Source organism: Eleutherodactylus coqui, chromosome 2 (genome assembly GCF_035609145.1).
Source record: "Eleutherodactylus coqui strain aEleCoq1 chromosome 2, aEleCoq1.hap1, whole genome shotgun sequence".
Taxonomy (NCBI): Eukaryota; Metazoa; Chordata; class Amphibia; order Anura; family Eleutherodactylidae; genus Eleutherodactylus; species Eleutherodactylus coqui.
In genome coordinates, this window is record NC_089838.1 from 259,995,922 (window position 1) to 260,018,922 (window position 23,001).

The window sequence follows — 23,001 nt, forward strand, 5'->3', positions numbered from 1 at the left end:
TCGCGCTGATCTCAGTTGTTAACCCTTTAAATGCCGCAGTAATTTCTGACAGCAGCATTTAAATGCCCGGGTCAGAGTTCCAGGGTACCGAATGACCACCCCATGACGAGATTGCTGGGTGCTGTTCGTTTGCCAGGGGGTCTTCTGTGTTTTAAAAGATTAGGTGGTTGTAAACTGCATGCAGAGAAGAATAGAAGAGATAGTGTAATCCCTGTCAGAAGGTGGTGGAGCCCTCAAGTATAACATAGTTACAATTGTAGAAGTGCTCTTTTAAGCACATTCAATAGCATCTGATAGGAAGTGGCAGAAGAGTGGTTTCACGTAACTATAGAGGGTGCAGGGGATGCAGTTGCACCCGGACCCAGGAGCCTTAGGGGGCCCATAAGGCCTCCTCTTCTCCATATAGGGAGCCCAGTACTATGAATAAAGCACTATAGTTGGGGGCCCTGTTACAGGTTTTGCATTGGGGCCCAGAAGCTTCAAGTTATGTCTCTGTGCAGTATGGTTTAGCTACGGGTACAGGTACAGATAGAGGGGGGGGGGGCCAGCTCACCTTTTGCATCAGGGCCCCTGAGCCTTTAGTTACGCCCCTGGCACACAATGTTTAATGGAAAACGTCACTGTAGCTTTTTGAGTCAAAGCCAGTAAGATGCCTGGTTTCCCAAGCTGTACAATATAGGAACCTGTTATTGCTGTGAACAAAAATCCACAGAAAAGTTAGTTACGCTGAAAAAAATTAGATTTCAGGGCTCTGGAATTGAAAACCTGTTGTGGATTTTTTTCTTTGTTTTTCCATGGATTTCATCCCTTCATTGCAATGCAATGCAAAGGGTTAACCCATAGCCACATTTGCACCAAAATCAGCATGTAATATAAGCACAAGAGATTTATTAAGAATGGCGCTTCATATATTTGTCTTATCCTTGTCAGCGTAGAATGCGCTTAATATATGAAGAGGCGCACAATTCTTTATATCTTAGGCGCATTCCGTCTCTTCCCAGTGCAAAGTAGCAATTTTTTTTTAGAACCGCTATCGCCCATGATAAAAATTGCGGGATTTTTTTTAGCGCGAAAGTCAATAGGACTTTCTAATATTAAAAACGCACTTGCGATAAAAAGGAGGCTGCGTAGGAAAACATGGGAGATTAAAAAAATAAATAAAAAAAAAAGAGAAACGCAGAATGATGGATGGGGCATGCTGCAATTTTTTTTTCCTCGCACCATCACATCAGTGCAAACATCGCTAATGTGAAGGAAACCATTGAAAATCATTGGTTTCAGAATTCTGCATTTTTACTCACTCTCGAATCGCACGATTTTAATCGCCTGTGTGAAGGCGGACTTCGTGAGATGATTGCTGCAAAGTTTTATCCAGAGATCAGAAAGTGTAGTATTTTTTTGTCTTACAAAGAGATTAAAAGTTAAAAACACTAGTAGTCCTTACAAAAAGTTTATCAAGTTATGTTAAAGGGTTAAGATATATGGTAGACGTCCTCTTGGAAGATGATCAGCTAGTGGCTCCTTCCATATGTTGGCCTGGCAGTGAAAATAAGTTGGGTGGATATAACTGGTCTATGACTTCATCTGAATTAGGCATTACTAAGAGCTTCCACTGGAATGTCATGGAAATATCTCCACTCATAGGGAACGTAGAACTTAAATAGTGTAACTCCATACTAAAACTGGAGCTCTACAATATGTAATGCACACATGAGAATGGAGTTGGATATATATATATATATATATATATATATATATATTTATTTTTTTTTCTTTCTTTCTTTTAAACACATTATCAAACAGTGTGTTAGTAGATGAACATTAAGTAAATGCTGCTTGAAGCATCTACAAATATTATGGGTACACATGTTTAAATGCAAAGTAAGGCCTAAATTCCATGGTGACTCACAATCGGGTTGCGTTGAAATCCTATTTAAAAAAAACTGAAGTGACCTTGTGACAACTGGAAAAAAGTTGCTGTGTTATACTTCTTGTGACCACTGCAAGGTTGATTCCGCAGTTGCAATATTCCTGGGATTTTACCATGGCTCATGGGGTTCACAAGTTCTAGCCAGCAAAAAACTTAAGCAAAAGTGATATGTAGCCACTGTATAACAGTATGGCTTTATTCACAAGAACGTATATTGGCCGCGCTTTCACAGCCGTCCGATATACGCTACCCATCAGATGCATTGGTTTACAAAGCATCAGTTCAGATGGGCGTATTAGCGTGGCATAAAAGCTTTTACACCAACTATCTTCCTGGCTGGAATATGGCGGTGGCTCCCATAGACTCCTATAGGCCAACATAGCGCCAGGCGTTTAAACGTCGGGCACAAAAGATAGTTCTGGAACTATCTTTTGGGACGGAATACGTCGGCTCCTATGGGAGCCAATGACAGCGGCCGGAGAAGGGAGGTGCGAGGGAGTTTAGCAGTATGACTGCTAAACTCCCTCCCTCTTCTCTTCTCCCCTCTGGCTGATTGCAATGGGAGTGGGCAGGACGGGGGCAGAGCTAAGCGCCACCCTGTCCCACCTCCTCCCATTGCTGGCTGCAGACAAGGGGCGGGAGCTTAGCTCCACCCCTGTCCCTTGTCCTCAGCCAGCAATGGGAGGAGGCAGGATGGGGCAGAGCTTGGAGGTGAGCCGGCAAGGGGGAGGGAAGGGGCGACGGCACGGCGGCCTCGGTGTATATCCGCCAGGGGCCCATGCCGTCTGAACAGACGAATAAATGTTAGATTTGTGCGCCTGTTCACCAGTTTTAACTCCCAGATCGTAGCGTATATAGGCCGGACGTGAAAACGGCAGCCGATATACGCTCGCGCGAACAAAACCTTAGGTTGAATTTAAAAATATAGATTGATCATTATTATCTAACACAGTCAAAATGTTTCAACCTTGGAGTAAGTTCTTCTTCAGACATCAGGAGGCCTATCTCCTGGTTATGTTTGCACTATCTAGGATATTGGTCCGGTGTGAGTTCAAAGTTAAGGAACCCGGCCAGCAAGAGCAGAAATTAGGTTTGCAGCTCCCGTGAACAGGATCACCACTGCGTTATTAATCGCAGAGTAATTTCATATGGCTGTGATCATTCTCAGCACAACCAGGTGAGAGCCTGCCTTTGAAATATTACCTCCTTGTTTCCCCTTCTTTCTTTCCTAAAATTCTTCTACTTATATGTATTATGTTCGTATGCAATCATGTTGGTGCCTAGAACCAAAAGCTGGTGGTATGACCAGGTGTACAGTAGCCACTCAAGTTATAATATTAATGGGTTCCAGGGCAAATCTTGTAAATTGAGACTATAACACCATGGAAAACTAACATATATGTTTCCAAAGCCCCAAGATATCGCCTCAAAATAAAAAATAAAAAAAATGAAGATTAACTCATGCCCGTTCTTCATTGGGCATGTACAGTGCAGGAGGCAAGTGTTTTCCACAAATCACTATACGTGTACAGTGCAGTGATGGCAAGAAGTCTATTAGTTTTGAGAGATTCCAAATTGTAATTATCCTAAACCATAATACAAACCACAATGTGCGTAAATGTTCAGAAACTTTTTAACCAAAAACATTCGTTCTGTTGAGACTTCTGAATTACCACTTAAAAAGGTGTTGTCCCGCGCCGAAACGGGTTTTTTTTTTTCCAATAGCCCCCCCGTTCGGCGTGAGACAAACCCGATGCAGGGGTTTAAAGAAAAAAACGGATAGTACTTACCCGAATCCCCGCGACTGGTGACTTCTTACTTACCTTGTGAAGATGGCCGCCGGGATCTTCACCCTCGGTGGACCGCAGGTCTTCTGTGCGGTCCATTGCTGATTCCAGCCTCCTGATTGGCTGGAATCGGCACGTGACGGGGCGGAGCTACGAGGAGCCGCTCTCTGGCACGAGCGGCCCCATTCAGAAGGGAGAAGACCGGACTGCGCAAGCGCATCTAATCGGGCGATTAGACGCTGAAAATTAGACGGCACCATGGCGACGGGGACGCTAGCAACGGAACAGGTAAGTGAATAACTTCTGTATGGCTCATAATTAATGCACAATGTACATTACAAAGTGCATTAATATGGCCATACAGAAGTGTATACCCCAACTTTGTTTCGCGGGACAACCCCTTAAGTAATGGAGACCCATTTGTATATGGAAGATTCAAAAGGGGCCATATAGGGTTTGGACTATGGGGGAAATGGGATGGGAAAGGCTTTAGGCCAGCAATGGGAAAAGGGGCAACAATATATTTATGGATACAGACCAAAGTGATTGCTGTAGAACATACTGAACAAGAATAGATCTTTAGATTGAGCTCAGAAGACATCCAAACCTGTGAAGACCATGCAAACTCCCAAATGTTGAGAATTGAATCCATGATCAAGGTACAACTGGGATATACTATAGGCACGCACAAAACGAACATGGAGGATGTATTGTTGAAGCAGGTGCATTGATTTTAACAAATGTCATTTAGATGTATACTTGCATACTTGTCATTAGAGGTATTTTTACCCTATTTTTTTATGCTATACCTTTGTATTGGGAATAAAAGTTGGCTTACTGTGTATGGTTGTGATAGTAGCTCATTCCCTAAGCGTTTTTGAGATCCTGCAATAGAGCGCAGCTGGAGAAAGGTCTTTTTCATTTAGATGTATAGAACAGCTACAGAAATTTCTGCAACAAATCTGCCACGTGTGAACATACCTGTAATTTTTAGGTCATAATCTATTATATAGAAAATGTTGACATGCATCAATGTTAGTCATAGACTTAAGTCAGCATAGAACATCATGTTTTGTGAGAATATGCAAATAAAAATACTCATGATTAAATATTAAATATAATTAGCTCTTGAAAAACTCTTTCAATCTTCAATTCAAAGGGGTTGTAACAAAATTACAAATTATCCCCTATCCACTGATCGGTGAATCTGTCATTGCAGAGAACGGGCGACCCGTGTACCCCTCTACCTGTCACTGCAGGGATGTTTCTCCTACCTACACTGATGTCACATTGCATGGAGCACTGACTTAGCATGCTCGGTTGGGGCTCCACTCATTTCAGTGGGGCTGAAGGAAATACCTAGGCGCCTCCCACTCGAATATTTCTGGCAATCCCATTGAAAATGAATAGAGTGACAGCCATTCATTCTTCTCTTCACTGCATAGAGTACAGTAAGCCTGCAGTGAGGAGGAGCAGAACATGGGACCCCTATTGTCGGGATTGGTGGGGGTATCAGCGGTGAGACCCCCCCATGATCAGCAAGTTCTCCCCCATTCTCTTGTAATTCTGTAAAAAAGAGGTTTCCAGGAAATGTGCACAGGACAGGTCATCAATAGCAGATTGACTGGGGCCTACCCTTTGGGACCCTGGCCAATCAGCTGCGTGTGTGCCTTCTGCACTAGCAAAACAGAGTACAGAGTGGAGGCAGATCTCTTCGACCCCCAACGTAGTGCCTGACTGACAACTGCAGGCGCAGCGCTCATTACCATAAAATGGTAGAGTTGGAAGGTACCTCCAGGTTCATCGGGTCCAACCTCCTGCTCAGTGCAGGATTCACTAAATCATCCCAGACAGATGTCTGTCCAGCCTCTGTTTGAACACTTCCATGAAGGAGAACTCACCACCTCCCGTAAAATAAGGGTACGTCAGCAATACAAATTCCCTTTAAGTCAACTCAAAACTTAAATTGTGGTGTGACTGGAATTTGCCTCACACAGAAGTCCCGAAATCTGCAATGTGAGGAGCTGTAATAAAAATCTGCCTTGTGGTCTTAATTTCATGACTAGGGGCTCATGCATACAGCTTTATTACATCTCTGTTTCATACAGAGCAGTAACAGGGCTATTCTAGAGATATGAGGCCTCTAACAATATTATACCATTGTGGCAAATTGGGGGGGATAACACTGCTGCATCTGACAGATATATCTCTGCTTTACAGTGTATATTTTGAAACCTGAGCACAATATAGTATATAGTTTCTAAAAAGCTGAAAGCATTAAAGCATAATCCACATAGGCTCAGGTTGAACTATTTCCAATGCTATATAAAAGAGACCATTACTGCATAAATGATACTCTCATTAGCTGATAGTCATCAATTGCAGAAAATATGTATGTACTTTATTACATTGTGCTTGAAGTCATACTCAGACTGTACATCATACTTCCATTGCAAGCTGTAACAAGAAGTTTCAAGATTTCATGTGAGCCTTCCAGAAAGAATTTGTAAAGGATGCTTCATTGCTTACTTACCAACCGTGTCACAGGGCTCATCCTTATGGACACAAAAGTCAGTTCTGCGGGAAAAAAAAGAAAGTGTAATCATAATCAATCAATAACATTGAATTACTTCAAAGTATCTCACTAGCACTGGGCATTCAGGTCATATGCACGGGTGTCCCGGATCCTCTGGTGAGCACCTTTGCCAATTCTACTTTTGTTCCCTGGAAACATATAAAGTTGAATGCAATGGTGGAGCAGGGAGCAGTCAGCTCTGCTATCAATAGCTCAACACAGGCAGGCACCTGGGATTCAGTTCCGGTGTTTAGTAGGCTAATGGATGGGTAGAGGTATGTAGATCAGTCTGCTCCAAAGGGCAGTATCAATATGGTAGGCGAAATGAATACATATACCAATACTTTTAGGTGCACAAATACTGTGAATGGGGTACTAACGGGGCATCAGAACAGTGAGTGGAAAATCATTACCATACGTAGGGCACAAAAGAGGCAATATTGTTGTGTGGTGGCACCATTACTGTGTAGAGCACTTAGGGGAGCACTATCAAAATTTAAATTATTATCCGCTTGGCACGATTATTTTTAGGAGCACTATGTGTGTGGCACTATTTTTGCAGCAAGAGGGCAATGTTAAAAGTTGAAAAGGAAGTTTATGTAAAGATCCAGTAGGATACTGCAAAAGCGAAAAGACAAAGATATACAGGAAGCAGGCTTTGCAGAGATGAGTTGTGATCATGATGGTGGACTGGGTCAGATGGAGAACAAAAGTAAAAGTGAATGATTTTAATCAGTGAAGACCTTACTTGTGAGTCACTGGATTTAATTGTACATACAGTACGTTTATACTCTCAGCAGAGCGATAATGTAGAACTGGAGCAGTATCTCACTACTACTTAGTCACTCTAGGGTGGTATTATTGATCATCATGGCAGACAAATATCATCGTGTGGAGGTATTATTTAGTGACTAAATTCTTCAAAATTTTTCAATGATAAGATCTCTATAAAATTAGTATCTAGGGACAGTATACTGCTGAGCCAAAAGTATCCAAGCACTGTCTTGGGGAAGGGCCTTTCATCTTTTTAAAACCCTAGCAACATCCCCATTTCCAACACACTTCATTAAAGTATACATTTTGTATATCAAGCCTATACTGAACAATGAAAGCAACAAAGAGACAGAAAACAAGTAAAGAAGAACTTTTCATTATGTGAGACGATCTCCATACCTGGTCACAAACACAGCTACATCGACGGGTACATCATCTTTGGCTCCTGGTACGTAATTGTTTCCCAAGTACTTAGGTCCTCCATACTCCTCATTTTGCCAGTGGCAAAAACTCTCCAAAGACCTTTCTCCATGATGGCCTATGGAGAGCTTGGTCTACAACAATGGAAAGATATATTCATTAAATATTTTCCAATCAGAGCACCATGATGCGCTACTACAAATTTCAGCTGTAGTATACCCCAAATATGGGTATATATCAATTACTAAATACTTCATTTGCTACAGTATGTAAAATGAAACATGCTTATTGCCATTGCAAAAACATTTTAATATGTTATTGACATTCAAAGCTTACTGGGCGGCTGTGGAGCAGAACGAGTTTGGTGACACGGATGTTAACTTTAATTCCTAGGCTTTGGTGCTGAAACATATTGTAGACCTGCATGGTCAAAATAAAAATCAAGTTTAGTCATCATAGGTAAATGAAAAATTGCGAAAAGATACTCATAGTTAATAGCAAATATAGAAAGCAGAGGGTGGTTATCAATAGTACATACTTTAATTGGGTCACAGTTACTAGTGGGGAACAACTGGGGTCAGTCCTTGGCCCTATTCTTTTTAATATATTTATTAATGACCTTGGAGAGGGATTGTACAGGTAGATATCAATATTTGCAGAGGATACAAAACTGTGTAAAGTAATTAGCACAAGAGGACAGTACACGTTACCGAATGGATCTGGATAAGTTGCAGGCTTGGGCAGAAAAGTGGCAAATAAGATTTAACACTGATAAATGTAAAGTTATGCACATGGGCAGGGGAATACATGTCACCATTACACACTAACTGGGAAACCACTGGGGAACACGACACGGACATGGAAAAGGACTTGGGGATTTAGTTTAATGTAAACTTAAGAGGAGCAACTAGAGTCGGGCAGCTGCTACCAAGGCAAATAGGACCATGGGGTGCATCAAAAGAGGTCTTGGGACATTGTTCTTCCTCCTTACAGGTCCCTCGTCAGACCACAAATGGAATATTGTGTACAGTTTTGGGCACCGGTACTCAAGAAGGACATATCATAGCTACATCGGGTTGAAAGACAGGCAACTAAAGTAATAAATGGAATGGGTGGACTACAATACCCAGGGAGGTTATCAAAATTGGGGGACAATACAGAGATCTCTCCCATGATCTTTTTTTTTTACCCAGGACTGTGACTGTAACAAGGGGGCGCCCTCTACATCTAGAGGAAAGAAGGTTTCTTCACCAACATAGAAAGGGGTTCTTTACTGTAAGAGCAGCGAGACTATAGCACTGATAGGATTCCTACCCACCATTCTCCTAAAATGAGGAAAATTGGCTTCTACCTGATGTTTTTTTTTAATTTTCCTTCCTCTGGATCAACATTGCAGGTTATTAGGCTGAACTTGATAGACATGTGTCTTTTTTAAGCCCTACATACTATGTTACTATAACAGTAGATACAGGCCTCATGACTGCTTACACATTTCAGGCTTATGCAGTCTTTAATTTATCAAGCAATTTACAAGGATGGTCTTCACTAGAGATGAGCGAACGTACTCGTTTAGGGCGATTTCGCAATCGAGCACCGCTTTTTTCGAGTAACTGACTACTCGGGCGAAAAGATTCGGGGGGCGCCAGGGGTGAGCGGGGGGTTGCATAGGGGAGTGGGGGGGGGGGGGGAAGAGAGAGCTCCCCCCTGTTCCCCACTGCTACCCCCCACTCCACCACGCCACCCCCCGAATCTTTTCGCTGAAGTAGTCAGTTACTCGAAAAAAGCCGTGCTCGATTGCGAAATCGCCCTAAACGAGTACGTTCGCTCATCTCTAGTCTCCACCCCTCAAGGGGCAGTTGATCCATTCTATGCTGGATACCTCCACAGAAGAGTAGTCACCATTGTGGATGAAAAGAAATACAAGAATACAGCAGACACATTCGCTGGCTAAATAGCTAATGGAGCATCTCTGGTGCATTCTATAACTTCAGTCTCCTGCAATATTGAACAGTGGTTTGCACTCACTGCTACTGGGTACAGCACAACTGTGAAATCCACCTGCCAAATGATTCAGGTCAGATCTAAAACTTTAGGGAAAAAAAAACAAAAACAAAATGAAACAAAAAAAAAACAAACTTTGATTGCTCTGCAAAACAAATATTATTCTTCTCATATTAAAAATGGGACTTGGAATTAATTTCTTATTCATAAACCTCGTTATGTAAATCACAAATGTTTCTATTACTCATGAAGAACAAAACCGCAGATTCTAAATATGTTGTATGGTTGTAGGGGTTACAGGTTAAAGGAAATCTTACACCATGCAGCAGAGAATGGCATGAATCAAATGACAGATATGAATCCTTGGGAAGGGGTGAAATATTCTAGGCCTTTTTCATTTATGGTCATGCAAAACAGTTCTAAGCCTTTGTAGAATAGAAGTTTATTTATGTGTACTGGGCGATATCACACTGGCCTATGGGAAAGCCACAAACTTGAAAGACATTCCGGCCAGAGACTCTACTCTGTGGACATTTTGAAAATAGCCGCTATGGAATTTAAATAGAACATTCATCTTATGTTATAGATATGCACAAGTCTAAATAAATATTACACACATTGCATGGCAATAATGCAATCTACAGAAATATATTTCGTTCTAACAGCGTGGGGGAGATGGGATCGTCACACTTGAACAAGGAGCAACAAACAAAGCAGATTGTAACACAATATTCAGATATGATAAAGGTGAACACATATGCATGGAAAAGGCTGCGTACCTGCCATGGTGACCATTTCCTTATAATTGGCATGGTGCAGTGTTGCATACAGTGCATATTGTGTGACTTATGCTTCGGGCAGCATGAACTTGATAACAAATTCCTTTAATAAACTCAATCTGAAGTCAATTTCATTCTTCTGCCAATGGATGATCATTTTGCACAAATCAATTCTTTGACCTAATGCTTTATTACATCTATAATATCCCAGTCTTCCTCATTGCACAGGTTTATTAAAGGGAATCTGTTGTCCGGTTCATGCTGCCCGAAACATGGGCAACATTAAACCAGGACAGGTATACCCAGATGCCTAACTAAAAGATCTTGGGCCCCAATGCAAAATCTATAACTGGGCCCCCCTACCTACCATGTGCTGCTTATAACACTGGTGTCTTTATGTGATGGAGGGGCCTTTGGGCCACCTACGTCTCCAAGGCCCAGTAGCAGCTGCTACTCCTGCATCCCCTATAGCTATACCCCTGGGTAGGCCTATTGCCCCTGTATACATAAAAGGGGAGAGAGCAGTTACTCTGCATGATGCGGGCAGGGAGAAGCCGGCATGGGTCACTACTGTGACTCGAAGCTCCATTTCCAAGTCCAACTTCAAAGCATGCATTTTCTGAAACGCCACAGCATTTCAGAATAAGACATTCACAGGGGCATACCTATACCAGGTACACAGCATGAACCGGATGACAGATTCCCTTTAAATGGCATATTTCTATGTTTGTTACACCCCACATTTTGTCATTCATCATTGGCACACTTTACTAAAGGGGTTAATACAAGGGGCGTAACTATAGAGGGTGCAGGGGATGCGGTTGCACCCGGGCCCAGGAGCCTCAGAGGGCCCATAAGGCCTCTCCTCTCCATATACGGAGCCCAGTACTATAAATAAAGCATTATAGTTGGGGGCCCTGTTACAGGTTTGGCATTGGGGCCCAGAAGCTTCAAGTTACGCCTCTGGTTGATACTATTGATGACCTATCCTATCAATAGCAGATCAGAGGGCAAGAGGTGAGGGTAGGTCACTGCATGCCAGGGTACCCTGGAGTTGCTGTGTTGCCAGAAACACACAGCTCCTTTCCCACTGCAGTGGTCCGGTTTGGTATTGCAAGCAAAGCTCCTGGTAGATTGCCAGGGGTCTTGCCTGGTGGAATGCCACCAATTTATTATTTTTTGCGTATTGTAAGGCTAGGTCATCAATAACAGAAAGCTGGACACAACCCCTTTAAATTACATCATCTGACAGACTGAATGGGATATATCATCTTTTTTTTAATGTTAACTGAGGATTATAATCATGTCTAATTTGATTTTCTTGTCTGCTCAGCTGTGCAGAAATCAATGAGTCACTGGGGTTAAACTATATCTTCAGGACGTTTGCTTGCCATGTTGTTAATTCAATCCATATTTTTCTTCACAATCAGCTTAAAATAAATCTGTATCTGACAATGGCACATGTACTATAAATGTGCCAAGCCTAGCAAAACAACTGTGATATACTTTTTCAATCTTCTGTACAAAATAAATGGCTAGATCCTACCAACAACTTAATGAAATGGCAAGTTTTCAGTTTCTCCATCTGCCGTAACCTCATGTATGCTTTAAGTAAGTGATTTATGGTAAAGGACCAAGTCATATATATATAACATACTAATATTAATATGACTGTAGTCAAGTGTATAACTATACCTTCGAAGACCTATTCTGCCATAGTGCATAGCTCTAATTTGATACAGTATTTAGTATAGGTATGTAATAGAACTTTAAGGACATCAAGACCACAAAAATGATAAAAAGATATCGATTATGGTTTCATGTTGTTTTCCAGTGTAACATTGTAAGAGGGGCATGTTTTTTTCACTGTTTAATGATAGTATGGTGTTGTTTTCTTAGTAATGGTACTGTTTCTTTAAGAGAGGGCAGGAACAGAGCTGGTCAGGAAGTAAAAGAGGTGCATGATGAAGGACAGAGGTTGAAGAAGGAGTCTCTCCTGGTGTATTGCAGATAAAATCCAATAGACAGTTCCCTCCAGAAGAAATAGATACAGCCATTAAGAAACTTGCAGAGTATGTAGAGAGCAACTAAGCAGTATACAGAGGGGAAAGGGAGCCTCTCCCATTTGTGCTGTGGTGTAGCAGTCACAGTCCTCTGCGAAAAGAGTAACAGGCTGGTCAGGGAAAGTCAAGATGCCTGAAAGGCTAAAGAAACAGTTCCTCCATTCCCTGCAATGAAGGCTGAACCCATGCCAGCAGGCCTGGAAGACAGTCATCCTTGGTCAATCGAAAATAAAAATAGGACAGCACCTCAGAGGTAGGTAGATAAATAAAGTAAAAGGTACAAAGAAAACACAAAGGACTTACCTGGCGCCGCTGGGGAGGCACCACAGACGAGGAAAGCCCGCCCACAAGCACCTCCTGTCCTATTTAGCAGCAGTACATTGTCCCTACTGCTTATGCCCCCTGGGGCATCCAATGGAAAACTAGAGAGCAGCAGACCATCCCAAACATATCAAGCAGCCCCTTCACTACCTATCCATCCTTGGTCATTAGAGTTGTAACAGGTATCCCGCACTAGCGGACCTAAAGACTGTTTAGTGAGACAGTTATTGTTTATTGCTGATACCGGTCAACCAGGCTAGGACTCTGCCGATAAAGTTAAAGAGTCTTTTTGAACAATTGTTAATCAGACTGAGATACTTTGGACCAATGAGTCACAAGTTACAGTTTTCCTATTTTACAATTAATAAAAAGTTGTTCAGCAATGGCGACTCCTGTGCCCCATGTCCATCAGGCAGACATCGACCTGGAAAACCAGAAAAGCCCTGAACCTGCTGCCCACGGTCCCCTGCAATATTACCTCTAGACATGCATCATCAAATGAATATTGTATGTAAATCTAATCTATCTCCTATAGTGGCATACAAACCATGTTCATGACTGTTAGAATAAATCTCTGTGCAGCCTCAGGTCCGTGATATTGCACCATGTCAGCATCAGCCACCACCAGGGTTTCTACAGTGTGCCCATCAGCAAGTCTAATTGCGTTCCTTCGTTTTCGCCAGTCACCGCCTTCCCCGCTCTTATTTTGTTTCTTCCTTTTCCCTGCAATAAACAAAAAAATTTTTTACAAAAATGTCATAAAATAAAAAAATAAAAACCAAACAAATAATATAAATCCCACTTGGATATGTATGAAAAGCAATGAATGCATGAAGTTGACTTATATTGCGAGTCGTCGGTGTAGTAGTGAATAGAAAGATCTTTTGTAATCTAGAGAAGATAAAGAAATTTGAAACAAATGAAGATAAAGTTGCTGGCACAAGCTGCAGTTAAACTCCTGCTGCCAAAGAATGTTGAACACTGTCTGGATTCACATACACAAGGCTTAATTCAGAGTTTTATGACATTTTAGCTTTTTCCCCCCCCTTTTATTTAGTATGTAAAAAATAAAAAATGCAGCAACCTAATATCTGCTGGTAGACAGGAGGAGAATCTGAAGTTTTCTACACACTATGCAGGAAATTCATCAAAACCAATCCAAGACAAAAGTGGGTTAGTTGCCTATTGCAGCAGCCACTTATCGCACATTCTCTAGAACGATTAACATATACGTGGGTGTTGAGGACCAATATGTACATCATGTTATATCAGGACAATTCTTAAGACTGGAGGTCCCATAAGAAGAAACCCATGTGCAGTAGTGTTACTGAGTCCACATCAAGGTCAGTGCAAGCAGTAATGTAAGCAGTATTAACACTGTCCAGCTCTTAAGGTGCAGTCATGCGTAATTTTGTAAACCCCCAATAAGCAATCCCTGTTGCACACAATAGCTGCAGGCTAATTTCACACTGGCGAGCGCGATATCGGGCCATAAAACTCGGCCCGATATTGTGCTAGGGAACGTGCGATTTTTCCCCATATGTGAGGCGTTTTTCCTTTAAAAACACCTCCCATCACTTTAGAAAAAGCAGCAATCTTCCGATGCGGCAATTGATTTCCATTGTTTTCAATGGAAAACCTAACATCGCACTGAAAACAAAGGGCGAGGCGTTCCAAGGTAATGGCAAAGATAGGACATGCCACAAATTTTCAAAAGAATGGGGTTCGCATTCATGAGAAATTTGTGCGTCCGCAAAACACAAATATTGCGTGATTGTCTCGGCTGTGTGAATGCGGCTTAAGAGTATTATTATCATGTCATAGTTTGTGTTTTTTTGTAGAAATCTATGCAACAGTCATATTGATCTGCTCTTTTCCCATAGTGCATTCCGGTGCCATCTCTTGCCCAGGTAAACATGATTTATCAGATCAGATCTTATTCCATTTGTTCCATTTTCATACTCATGTGCCCACAGTACACTATACTACCAAAAGTAGTTAGTAGAATCAAAAGTAGTATTTATATACATATGTTAATACTTAGTGGGGCCTAATGACATGGGATACTCTCTTTCACATACCTTCTACTAATGTCTGATACACTTCCCTAGCACTCCCCTCCAAAGTTATTAGGATTAGAAGGAGGCCCCCTAAGTATTAACATTTGTAAATGATACTAGTTTGATTATTGCTCAGTTACTTTTGGTAGGATAGTGTAGGTGCTTTGAGAAGTGGACCGGAGTCATCATGGGCACTCTGACTGGTCTGCCACCGTGATGCCCTGTGGGCTCTGACACCTTTCTTTCATAGTCAGCATTAACATTTTCAGTCATTTGTACTACAGCAGCTCTTCTATGGGTTCAGACCAGATGGGCTAGCTTTCACTCCCCATACAAGTTAACCGGCCTTGTGCGTCCATAACCCTAGTTAATAATTTATCCCACCTTGGGTCAAGACTGGCCATTTTGGAGAGGTTCCGTCCCAGTCGTCTAACCATCACAATTTGGTCCTAGTCCCTGTTGCTCAAATCCTTACATTTTTCCTGTTTCCAACATCAACTTCAAAAGTGGACTAGTCATTTGCTGCCGTATTAATATACCGCACCCCATGACAGTTGCCATTGTCACGAAATAGTCAATGTTATTTTCTTCACCTATTGGAGGTTTTAATGTTATTGCAATATACCCCAAGTACAATGCCACTGTATTTCAATGAGTTTTGCATACCATCACGGACGTAAATGACTGTGGATTCATCAGGCATGATGAAGACATCCAAGTAATCTCGAAAGTTTGGTATTAACATCAGTTCTATTAGTTAGCTGTTATTAGGTATCATATCTACAGGACTATCTTGTTTCTCTTACCAAGAACAATAACATTGAGTTTACACCTAGACATACTGTAACTTCATATCATATGAAAAAGCTCTCTTCTCCACTACGGTTCAATCTCAGCTGCAAAGATTTGGCTCTATGCATCCTGCTGGAACTGATCATTCCCGGGGGCTAGAATTAACACCTCTATAAAAACCAGACGCTGCTCACTGACCAGACTTTGAATGGGAGACTAGATCAACCTCACCGCCCAGCGTTGTGCGCAAAATTTACTTTTACTCTGGTCACCAGATATCTCTCTCTCCCTCCCTTCACCTGCTCCCCGGCATGGTGCTCAGACGAGTAATCAGTTACTCGCTCGAGCACCAGCCTTAAACGAGCGTGCTCGCTCATCTCTAATTGTAAACTTTCTTAGACTGCCTAATAAATATTGTTTTGGCCCAACTTAATAATATAAGAAAACCAGTAGGTGACCCCACAATGTGATCTCTGCAATGGGTTAAAATGCGTTCATATTCTTACGTAGCTGACGCAGTTCCATAGCAGGTGGGACCCAATGCTGGGAGTTTTTGCAGAATATTGGAGTTTTTCTGCATTTTGGTACACTGGCTCTATAAATTTATTGTGGGCATACATTAAAATCTATATGGCAGGTGCATAGCCCAAAATTATGCCTATGTTTAGTGGACTGTCACTCTTCGCCAGTTAATTAAGTGTTGCAGGGAAGTGTCCCTACTAGAGATGAGCGAACGTGTTCTTCCGAGCTTGATATTCGTGCGAATATTAGGGTGTTCAGGATGTTCGTTATTCGTAACGAACACCATGCGGTGTTCTGGTTACTTTCACTTCCTTCCCTGAGACGTTAGCGCGCTTTTTTTGGCCAATTGAAAGACAGGGAAGGCATTACAACTTCCCCCTGTGACATTCAAGCCCTATACCACCCCCCTGCTGTGAGTGGCTGGGAAGATCAGGTGTCACCCGAACATAAAAGTCGGCCCCTCCCGCGGTTCGGCTCAGATGCCTGGTGAGTTAGATGAGGGACAGTGCTGTTTGTACCGGAGCTGCTGTAGGGAAAGAATTGGTAGTTAGTGTAGGCTTCAAGACCCCCCAAAGGTCCTTATTAGGGCCACTGATAGCTGTGTGTTGGCTGCTGTTAGCAGTGCCATTTTTTTTTTCTCAAAATCGGCTCTGCAGAGCGTTGCACCTGGCATTAGGGACAGAAGTGCTGCATAGGCAGGGAGAGTGTTAGGAGTGAGTGTAGCCTTCAAGAACCTCAACGGTCCTTTCTAGGGCCATATTTATCCGTGTGCAGTACTGTCCAGGCTGCTGTTAGCTGTGCTGCATTTTTTTTTGGCTTCTCAAAATCGCCTCTGCAGAGCATTCCACCCTCCATTGATACTGCAGGGAAAGAATTGTATAGGCAGGGCCACAACACAGTTATTATTCATAGAATATACGCAGTGCTGCCTTTTGCTTGTAAAACAAGTGAAAATAATTCTGTTTGTCCTGCCTCTGTCCGTCCTAACGCCGGTGGACACGTGTCGGCTGCGTGTGCAACCTGTAAAAATCATACGCACCCAGCTACGTTTTACTCCTGGCTTCGCCATTTGCTTTCCTTAATTGGGAAAAAAAATACCTGCTCTGCCACAGTTAATAACTCTGCTACCCTCACGTTCTGTGACACATTAGCAGGAAAACAGCACAGTTATTAAACTTCTCATGTTCATAGAATATACGCAGTGCTGCCTTTTGGTGCAAAAAAACGGAAAATAATTCTATTTGTCCTGCCTCTGTCCGTCCTAACGCCGGTGGACACGTGTCGGCTGCGTGTGCAACCTGTAAAAATCATACGCACCCAGCTACGTTTTACTCCTGGCTTCGCCATTTGCTTTCCTTAATTGGGAAAAAAAAATACCTGCTCTGCCACAGTTAATAACTCTGCTACCCTCACGTTCTGTGACACATTAGCAGGAAAACAGCACAGTTATTAAACTTAGATTATTCATTCACTAGAGGCAGTGGGGCCTTTCGTTTTCAAAAAAGGGAAAAAATTATATTTGGCCTGCAGTCTTGCGCCAATTTATTTCCTGCCTGTGAAATCAAATCACTGGTAATACAGCATGCTGAGGGGTAGGGGTAGGCCTAGAGGACGTGGACGCGGCCGAGGACGCGGAGGGCCAAGTCAGGGTGTGGGCACAGGCCAAGCTCCTGATCCAGGTGTGTCGCAGCCGACTGCTGCGCGATTAGGAGAGAGGCACGTTTCTGGCGTCCCCACATTCATCGCCCAATTAATGGGTCCACGCGGGAGACGGTTATTAGAAAATGAGCAGTGTGAGCAGGTCCTGTCCTGGATGGCAGAAAGTGCTTCGAGCAACCTATCGTCTACCCGCAGTTCTGCGCCGTCCACTGCTGCCAATCCGAATCCTCTGTCTGCTGCTCCTCCTTCCTCCCAGCCTCCTCACTCCACTACAATAACACCTGCTCAGGAGCGGGAACACTCCCAGGAACTGTTCTCGGGCCCCTGCTTAGATTGGGCAGCAGCGGTTCCTCTCCCACCAGAGGAGTTTATCGTCACTGATGCCCAACCATTCGAAAGTTCCCGGGGTCCGGGGGAAGAGGCTGGGGACTTCCGCCAACTGTCTCAACAACTTTCTGTGGGTGAGGAGGACGATGACGATCAGACACAGTTGTCTTGCAGTGAGGTAGTAGTAAGGGCAGTAAGTCCGAGGGAGCAGCGCACAGAGGATTCGGAGGAAGAGCAGCAGGACGATGAGGTGACTGACCCCACCTGGTGTGCAACGCTTACTCAGGAGGACAGGTCTTCAGAGGGGGAGTCAAGGGCATCAGCAGGGCAGGTTGCAAGAGGCAGTGCGGTGGCCAGGGGTAGAGGCAGGGCCAGACCGAATAATCCACCAAGTGTTTCCCAAAGCGCCCCCTCGCGCCATGCCACCCTGCAGAGGCCGAGGTGCTCTAAGCTCTGGCAGTTTTTCACAGAGACGCCTGACGACCGACGAACAGTGGTGTGCAACCTTTGTCGCGCAAAGCTCAGCCGGGGAGCCAACACCAACAGCCTCACCACCACCACCATGCGCAGACATATGATGGCCAAGCACCCCGCAAGGTGGGACGAAGGCCGTTCAGCGCCTCCGGTTTGCACCCCTGCCTCTCCCCCTGTGCCCCAACCTGCCACTGAGATGCAACCCCCCTCTCAGGACACAGGCACTACCGTCTCCTGGCCTGCACCCACACCCTCACCTCTGCTGTCCTCGGCCCTATCCAGCAGTGTAGTTCAGCGCACCGTCCAGCCGTCGCTTGCGCAACTGTTGGAGCGCAAGCGCAAGTACGCCGCCACGCACCCGCACGCTTAAACGTTAACCGTCCGCATAGCAAAATTCATCAGCCTTGAGATGCTGCCGTATAGGGTTGTGGAAACGGAGTCCTTCAAAAGTATCATGGAGGCGGCGGCCCCGCGCTACTCAGTTCCCAGTCGCCACTACTTTTCCCGATGTGCCGTCCCAGCCCTGCATGACCACGTCTCCCGCAACATTGTACGCGCCCTCACCAACGCGGTTACTGCCACGGTCCACTTAACTACGGACACGTGGACAAGCACAGGCGGGCAGGGCCACTACATCTCCCTGACGGCACATTGGGTGAATTTAGTGGAGGCTGGGACAGAGTCAGAGCCTGGGACCGCTCACGTCCTACCCACCCCCAGAATTGCGGGCCCCAGCTCGGTGGTGGTATCTGCGGAGGTGTATGCTTCCTCCACTAAAGCACCCTCCTCCTCCTCCTCCTCCTCCTCCTCTGTCTCGCAATCAAGATGTGTTAGCAGCAGCATGTCGCCAGCAGTCGGTGTCGCGCGGTGTGGCAGCACAGCGGTGGGCAAGCGTCAGCAGGCCGTGCTGAAACTACTCAGCTTAGGCGATAAGAGGCACACGGCCCACGAACTGCTGCAGGGTCTGACACAGCAGACCGACCGCTGGCTTGCGCCGCTGAGCCTCCAACCGGGCATGGTCGTGTGTGACAACGGCCGTAACCTGGTGGCGGCTCTGCAGCTCGGCAGCCTCACGCACGTGCCATGCCTGGCCCACGTCTTTAATTTGGTGGTTCAGCGGTTTCTGAAAAGCTACCCACGCTTGTCAGACCTGCTCGTAAAGGCGCGCCGGCTCTGCGCACATTTCCGCAAGTCCCACACGGACGCTGCCACCCTGCGCACCCTGCAACATCACTTTAAGCTGCCAGTGCACCGACTGCTGTGCGACGTGCCCACACGGTGGAACTCTACGCTCCACATGTTGGCCAGGCTCTATGAACAACGTAGAGCTATAGTCGAATACCAACTCCAACATGGGCGGCGCAGTGGGAGTCAGCCTCCTCAATTCCTTTCAGAAGAGTGGGCCTGGTTGGCAGACATCTGCCATGTCCTTGGTAATTTTGAGGAGTCTACCCAGGTGGTGAGCGGCGATGCTACAATCATTAGCGTCACCATTCCTCTGCTATGCATCTTGAGAAATTCCCTGCAAACCATAAAGGCAGCTGCTTTGCGCTCGGAAACGGGGGCGGGGGAAGACAGTATGCCGCTGGATAGTCAGGGCACCCTCCTGTCTATTTCTCAGCGCGTACAGGAGGAGGAGGAGCATGAGGAGGAGGGGGAAGAGACAGCTTGGGCCGCTGCTGACGGTACACCGGCTGATTGCCTGTCATCCTTTCAGCGTGTATGGCCTGAGGAGGAGGAGGAGGAGGATCCTGAAAGTGATCTTCCTAGTGAAGACAGCCATGTGTTGCGTACAGGTACCCTGGCACACATGGCTGACTTCATGTTAGGATGCCTTTCTCGTGACCCTCGCGTTGCACGCATTCTGGCCACGACGGATTACTGGGTGTACACACTGCTCGATCCACGGTATAAGGAGAACCTGCCCACTCTGATTCCCGAAGAGGAAAGGGGTTCGAGAGTGTTACTATACCACAGGACCCTTGCGGACAAGCTGATGGTAAAATTCCCAGCCGACAGCGCTAGTGGCAGAAGGCGCAGTACCGAGGGCAAGGTAGCAGGGGATGTGCGTAGATCGAGCAGCATGTACATCCCAGGCAGTGCAACAGTCTTTAAGGGCCTGGCCAGCTTTATGGCTCCCCAGCAAGACTGTGTCACCGCTCCCCAGTCAAGGCTGAGTCGGCGGGAGCACTGTAAAAGGATGGTGAGGGAGTACGTAGCGGATCGCACGACCATCCTTGGTGACTCCTCTGCCCCCTACAACTACTGGGTGTCGAAGCTGGACACGTGGCCTGAACTCGCGCTGTATGCCCTGGAGGTGCTTGCTTGTCCTGCGGCTAGCGTCTTGTCAGGGGGTGTTTAGTGCGGCTGGGGGAATCATCACAGATAAGCGTAGCCGCTTGTCAACCGACAGTGCCGACAGGCTAACACTCATCAAGATGAACAAAGGCTGGATTTCCCCAGACTTCTGTTCTCCACCAGCGGACAGCAGCGATACGTAAGCAATACGTAGGCTGCACCCGCGGATGGAAGCTACGTTCTCTCTCACCATCCAAAACGGGGACATTTCTGCTTCATCAATCTGTGTCTAATATTCCTCCTCCTCCTCCTCCTGCTCCTCCTCCTGAAACCTCACGTAATCACGCTGAACGGGCAATTTTTCTTAGGGCCACAAGGCTCACTCAAATAATTTTTCAGAACAATTTTTATAAGTTTCAATGCGCTTAAAAGCATTGGAACTTTAACTTGAACCAATTTTTCGTTACACTGGGCTGCCTCCAGGCCTAGTTACCACTTAAGCCACATTAACCAAAGCGATTAATGGGTTTCACCTGCCCTCTTGGCTGGCCATGGCCAATTTTTGGGATGTACATTAGTACTGTTGATACAGCAATTTTTGTGGGCCCTCGCCTACAGTGTAATCAAATTAATTTTTAGCCCACCTGCATTACAGCTGACGTTACCTCAGCTGTGTTGGGCAATGCAATGGGATATTTTTATGTACCGCCGGTGGGTTCCAGGGAGCCACCCATGCTGTAGGTGCACACGGAGTTTTTAATACATCTGTACACTTCTAAAGAACCCCAGTCTGACTGGGGCATGCAGTGTGGGCCGAAGCCCACCTGTATTACGCACGACATAACTACCTCAGCTGTGTTGGGCAATGCAATGGGATATTTCTATGTACCGCCGGTGGCTTCCTGGCACCCACCCATGCTGTGGGTCCACAGGGAATTATAAATGCATCTGTTTCCACTTATAAAGAAACCCAGTCTGACTGGGGCATGCAGTGTGGGCCGAAACCCACCTGCATTAACCCTTTCCAGTCCACTGTGTGACCTGTGAAGACATTAGGGTTTAAGGCTGTACAGCTCCGTTGTTGGTAGACGTCCGTCGGGGTTCTCTTACTGTATATTGCCAGCCTCTCTGCTGTCGGAGCCTATCCTACGTGTCAGCTCATGCAGTACTGGCTTTAGCCAGCATATAGCGCCGTTGTATAACGGCAGAAAAAGAGTAAGCCCCCTAGGAAAACCATATACAAATTGGATTGGAAAGGGTTAAGCACAACATTACTACCTCAGCTGTGTTGGGCAATGCAATGGGATATTTCTATGTACCGCCGGTGGCTTCCTGGCACCCACCCATGCTGTAGGTGCACACGGAGTTTTTACTACATCTGTACACTTATAAAGAACCCCAGTCAGACTGGGGCATGCAGTGTGGGCCGAAGCCCACCTGCATTAAGCACGACATTACTACCTCAGCTGTGTTGGGCAATGCAATGGGATATTTCTGTGTACCGCCGGTGGGTTCCAGGGAGCCACCCATGCTGTGGGTCGACAGGGACTTCACAATAGGGAGTTGTACCTGCCTGTGTCTATGAATTAAAAAGCCCGGTCTGACTGGGGCATGCAGACACCTTGACAGAATGAATAGTGTGTGGCACATAGGTTCCCCATTGCTATGCCCACGTGTGCAGCTCCTGATGGCGGTGGCACAGGATTCTATTTCTCATTGCTTCTGTACAGCATTGTGGGCTATCGCTCCGCCACTTTTAAAGAGGGTCGCTGCCTAGCCGTGCCAACCTCTGCAGTGTGTGCCTGCGGTCCCTCGTCATGGCAGACGCAATTCTAAATAGACATGAGCGTGGTGTGGCATGAGGGCAGCTGAAGGCTGCCCAGGGACACTTTGGTGTGCGCTGTGGGGGGGAGGGGGGGCGGTTGGGCAGCATGTAACCCAGGAGAAGTGGCAGTGGAGTGTCATGCAGGCGGTGATTGTGCTTTGTTGGAGGTAGTGTGGTGCTTAGCAAAGGTATGCCATGCTAATGAGGGCTTTTTAGAAGTAAAAGTTGTTGGGAGGGGGGGGGGGCCACTCTTGCCGGTATTGTGGCTTAATAGTGGGACCTGGGAACTTGAGATGCAGCCCAACATGTAGCCCCTCGCCTGCCCTATCCGTTTCTGTGTCATTCCCATCACTTTGTTGAATTGCCCAGATTTTCACACATGAAAACCTTAGCG

At 45.4% G+C, this 23,001-nt stretch overlaps 1 protein-coding gene across 2 annotated transcripts in view; it reads right to left on the reverse strand.

The window, feature by feature from the left end:
• The window catches only part of ADAMTS17 (ADAM metallopeptidase with thrombospondin type 1 motif 17), a 197,411-nt gene that overhangs the window by 156,242 nt on the left and 18,168 nt on the right, over window positions 1-23,001 (reverse strand). For both annotated transcript variants that reach the window (XM_066592863.1, XM_066592862.1), the window contains exons 4-7: window positions 13,198-13,373; window positions 7,823-7,906; window positions 7,466-7,620; window positions 6,251-6,294 (exon numbers count right to left, since the gene is read on the reverse strand). In XM_066592863.1, coding sequence (XP_066448960.1) covers window positions 6,251-6,294; window positions 7,466-7,620; window positions 7,823-7,906; window positions 13,198-13,373 — 459 coding nt within the window. The remainder of the gene's footprint in view (window positions 1-6,250; window positions 6,295-7,465; window positions 7,621-7,822; window positions 7,907-13,197; window positions 13,374-23,001) is intronic.